At 69.1% G+C, this 4,784-nt stretch overlaps 1 protein-coding gene across 1 annotated transcript; it reads left to right on the forward strand.

The window, feature by feature from the left end:
- The first annotated feature begins 2,209 nt into the window (after positions 1-2,209).
- SP6 (Sp6 transcription factor) lies at positions 2,210-4,092 on the forward strand. Its single transcript, XM_075036911.1, has one exon. The coding sequence runs from the start codon at positions 2,210-2,212 to the stop codon at positions 3,308-3,310; it is 1,101 nt and encodes a 366-aa protein (XP_074893012.1). The 3' UTR covers positions 3,311-4,092.
- The last annotated feature ends 692 nt before the right edge of the window (positions 4,093-4,784 follow it).

Below are 4,784 nucleotides of genomic sequence, written 5' to 3' on the forward strand. Positions count from 1 at the left end.
GGGCAGGGCCAAGGCGGGGGGTCTTTCCAGCTCCCCCCCTCCTCCTTCCCTATCCCAGCACTGGTCCCTGTTCTCTGGCTTCAGAGCTGGGAAGGGTGTAGCCGCGGTGGAGATGGTGTGACCTGGCTGCGGGTCTCGGTGCCCGTGGTGGTGCTGCAGCTGGGGGGCTTGGTCCCGGTGGGACCCCTGAGCTGAGGGGGGATGTTTGGGAGTGGGGTGCGCCAGGAGAGCCACGGTTGTTGCTGCCTGGAGCTCGCTGTGGTGTGGCCATGCCAGGTCTGCGTCGGGTGGGACCTGTCTGGGACCCCATGGAGGGTCCCTTCTCCTCTCGTCGGGTTTGGGGGGCTGGAGGATGTCCTTGCCAGATCCCCTCTGTCCCCAGATCTAGGGAGGCCCTGTGCAGTGCCAGCTGCCACCCCAAAGCCCAGTGTCGGGTTGTGACCATGGGGTTTTGTGGTTTTGCCCCCAGTCTCAAACAGTCAGGGAGCAGGGGGCTGGGAGGGCTCAGGACCCCACTGGGGACCACTGCTGGGTGGGAGCGATGGACCCCCTCGGTGCCAGCCCTCTCCTACCCCACTGACATCCCCAGGAGGCAAGCACAGTCCCCAGGATCTGGCCCCAAAATTGGTGCCAATCCTCCCCCAGGGTTGGGGTGGGCAGAGCTGAGCCCCCCCTGGGGAGCAGCACCCCAAAACCTACTCGGGCTGCCGGTCCCTGGGGGCTCGTCCCCCCCTCAACCACCCCAACACCAGCTTGAGGCTGAGCTCCCGCGGGTGCTTTGGTGTTGCAGGTGGAGGTGGGTCCTGTCGGGGGGATTTTGGAACCCCCCATCTCCCACCCCTATCCTTGGGGTCTCCTTGCCCTCCTCAGTGCTGCCTGGCAGGGGACAATGGTGTCCCCATGCAACTGGGGGAGTCTTCAGCATCGGGGACCCCCTCCCTGCCCTAGGCTCATAGTGCCGGGGCTGGGGGGGCTCTGGGGGTCTGGCCCCTTTGCGCAGGGGATCCCTCACCCTAAAAATTTCAGCACCCCCCGGGTGTCTCCTGGGGGTCTGTCCCTGTCCCACACAGGCTGAGGGTGGTGGGGGGACGGTGTGGGGGTGGCTGGGAGCAGGCGACGGTGGTGGGAGGGGATGGTGGGGGTTTGCGGGAAGGGGGGGGTCTCGGCCGCCCCCCACCGTGGCGCCGGTGGGAAGTCGGGGGGCGGGAGCCGGTGGCGGCAGGTGGATTTCGACACCGGGGTGGGGCCCGTCCCCAGTGGGGTTTGTACAGCTCCCAGTGAGTCACGGCCGCCATGCTGGGGAGGCAGCGGGTGCCTCGGGGTCCGGGGGCCTAGTGGGTGCCCTGGGGGTCTAGGGCTGTGGGCGAAGCCAGCCCAGAGCCTGGCTTCAAAGGGCTGCCGGCGGCTCGGTTCCGGGCCTCCGCTGCCTTCCCGCAGCTGGCTCTGCTCCCCCATCCTGCTGCCAATCAGCCTGGGGCTGCAGCCCCCCCCCGGCTGTGTTTTGTGTCCCCCCCCCGCGGCAGCCTGGGGGTCCCCAGCTGGGCTGAGGTCTTGGGGCAGCAGCAGAGCTGGGGGTGATCGTTTCCCAGCCCGGCTGGGGTGTAGGAGGACCAGGGTGGACTCGTGGGTGCTGTGTCCCCCCCCGTGGTTGGGACATGGGCTTGGGGACCCCACTCATGTCCCCTTGGGGACCCTGGCTGTGTTGGAGGGACATGGTCCGGGAGGTGACGAGGCAGATGCTGGCGGCTTCCTTAGATTTTGGAATTAGGCACCAACCCCTTTGGGCCACAGACATGACCCACCGGCACTGGGTCTGTGCCAGGGGCTGGCACAGGGTCCATAGGGGCACGGGGACGGGTGCTAAGGTGTCCCCCCGACCTGGTGCCACCATCCTGGTGTCACGCTGGGCTGCGGAGCAGAGAAACCCCTGTAGCGGAGCTGGGGTGTCCCCCAAATTGCAGGTGACGGGGTGATGGGTACTGGGGACGCTGTCACCAGTGGCATGGCGGGACCATGACGGTGCAGGAAAGGAATCGGTGCCGGGACCATCCCGGGTGCCAAACCCCTCCCTGTGCCAGCGTGCACAGGGGCAGGGGGGTTAGGAGGTGTGCCCCCCCTCTTCTCACCGCTCTTCTCTCCCCCCACCTCCCCTCCCATCCCTCTTTGGCCCTGCAGGTCTGTCTGCGCCACCGCCCCGCGCCGCTCGGCAATGCTCACAGCGGTCTGCGGCTCTTTGGGGACTCAGCCCTCCGACGCACCCCGTGCCTCCCCGAGCCACCTGGACCTGCAGCCGCTGCAGCCCTTCCAGCCCCACGGCAGCACCGCGGCGGGTGCCGCCGACTTCGCCTCCCCGTTGCCCCCGCCGGAGCTGCCGTTGGCGGGTCCCGACGCCGCCACCTTTGCCACCCCCGGCACCTACGAGCCCCATGGCCCCCCGCGGTTAGAGCTGCCCGCCGACGGCCCCGCCGCCCCCGGCGCTTACGCCAAGTTGTTGCCGGCCGCCCCGGACATGGCGCATCCCTACGAGCCTTGGTTTCGGCCCCCCCATCCCGGCGCCCCTGGCGAGGAAGGAAACGTCAACTGGTGGGACCTCCATGCCGGAGCCAGCTGGATGGAGCTGCCCCCCGGGCAGGGCGCGGGGCTGCAAGTGCCCGGGCACCCCGGGCTGCCGCCAGCCCTGGGGGGGTACGGCGGGGGGGAGCACCAACTCTGCGCCCCCCCCGCCCACCTGCTGCCTCCCCCCACCCAGCATCTCCTGGGACCGGAGGGGGCGAAGGCGCTGGAGGGACCCCCCGAACCCCGGGGTCCGGAGGCAGAGGGCGGCGGGCGGCCGAAAGGTGCCCGTCGTGCCGTGCCGCGGGGCGGGGGGCAAGCGGCGTGTCGTTGCCCCAACTGCCAGGAGGCGGAAAGGGGGGGTCCCTGCCCCGAGGGGGTGAAACGCAAGCACCTACACAACTGCCACATCCCCGGCTGCGGGAAAGCCTACGCCAAGACCTCCCACCTGAAAGCCCACCTGCGTTGGCACAGCGGCGACCGACCCTTCGTCTGCAACTGGCTTTTTTGCGGCAAACGCTTCACCCGCTCCGACGAGCTGCAGCGGCACCTCCAGACCCACACCGGCGCCAAGAAATTCGCCTGTCCCGTCTGCGGCCGCGTCTTCATGCGCAGCGACCACCTGGGCAAGCACATGAAGACGCACGATGGGGGCAAAGACGGGGGCGAACCTGAGGTCAAGGGCGCCGGGGACCCGTCGGCCGGCAAGGGAGGCAAGAGGGAGTCCGAGGGGGGTAACGCCACCTCCACAAACTGAGCTGCTGAGCCCCCGGGGGGGACACGGATGGAGGTGGGGAGGACCCCGGGTGGGGGCCAGGGGGACCCTTCGGGGCTGGTCTTCGAAGGGTTTTGGGTTGGGGGGTGGGTGGGGGTGCAGGGCTGGCCCCTTGTGCTCGAAGCGGTGGCGAGGAGGGGGACAACTCCGGTGACACAACCCCGTCCCCCCGCTGCGGCGGTGCCGGTTGGGGAGCGCCGGAGCTGCTGCCCCGCGGCGGTTTCACTTGTCCCGCTCCCGTTCTCCCGCCCCGGTTTCCCCCCCCCTCCCCATCCTCCCCGTCCTCCCCCGGCTTCCCAAATCTTTTTTTTTTTTTCGGGAGGCTGCTGGCAGGCGGCAGGGCTGTTTGGGAGGAACATCAATGGGAGCCGAAGGAGCAGGCGCTGCCTGGGCACGTCCAGCCCAAAGGGGAGGAAGGAGAAGGAGAAAGGGAGAGAGGAGAAACCCGGGAGCCTTTGCTAGGGGAGGGCGGCTGCAGCCTCTGGGCCCCCTCCCCGTGGTCCCCCCCAAACCCTTGGCGTCCCGAGCAGGACTCCCCCACGCCAGCCCCGCTCTTTTGCCACCCATGAGGTTTTGTCATCCCCAGGGGGGCACACAGGGGCTCAGGGGGTGCCCACGGTCCCCAGCCCCACCGGGGGATGCTTGGCTTGGTGGGAGTCCCGCATCCCTGGAGCCCCGCTTTGGCTGGGCTCTTGGAGGTGCGACCCCCTGGTTTTTTGGCCCAAACGGAGGCTAAAATGGGAAAAAAGAAGTCCTGCTTGAATGTGAGCCGTGGGGGGGGGCCGTGGGGGGCCGCGGCGGGCGCGTGGCGCGGCGGCGGGCGGTTGCCCAAGCGCACACCTGCAGCTTTCCCACACCCACCGCCGCCGTCGCGGCCCCGGGCGGGAAGCACACGAGGCGGCCGCGGCCCCGGGAGAGCCGGGGCGGCCACATTCCTCTGGCCTGGCACGGCCATGCTGCCCGACGCCCCGCGACCCCCGCCTCCCCCTCCGGCACCCCGTTGCGGTCCCTTCCTGGGGACCCCATTGGGGACCACAGCCATCCCCCCCGTGCATGCTACAGGTCCCTCGGGGACCCCGTATCTCCAGGGGACCCCCGCTGTCCCCCCATGCATGCTGCCCGTCCCCCTGTGGCCCCGTAGCCGTCCCTCCCCGGGATCCCGTATCTCCAGGGGACGTCTGCCTGTCCCCCCCGTGCATGCTGCCTGTCCCCCCGGGGACCCCATAACTGTCCCTTCCCATGTCCCTGTATCTCCTAGGGACACCCCAGGGCATCCCCCACCAGGGATCCCCTAACTTTCCTCCCCTGGGGCCACCCCCTTTCCCCAGGGTACCCCGTATCTGTCCTTCACCCCTGGCTGGCGGTCCACAAAACTTGGTTTTTAGACCTTTTGGGTCTTATCCCCCCGATTTTGGCAGAACCCCTTGGACACAGAAGGAGATGCTGAACCTGGGAC

This window comes from Buteo buteo, chromosome 9 (genome assembly GCF_964188355.1).
Source record: "Buteo buteo chromosome 9, bButBut1.hap1.1, whole genome shotgun sequence".
In the NCBI taxonomy this organism is placed as follows: Eukaryota; Metazoa; Chordata; class Aves; order Accipitriformes; family Accipitridae; genus Buteo; species Buteo buteo.

Excerpts from the sequence above, each read along its gene's own strand:
- SP6 (XM_075036911.1), top strand. The coding sequence starts at position 2,210 with ATGCTCACAGCGGTCTGCGGCTCTTTGGGGACTCAGCCCTCCGACGCA.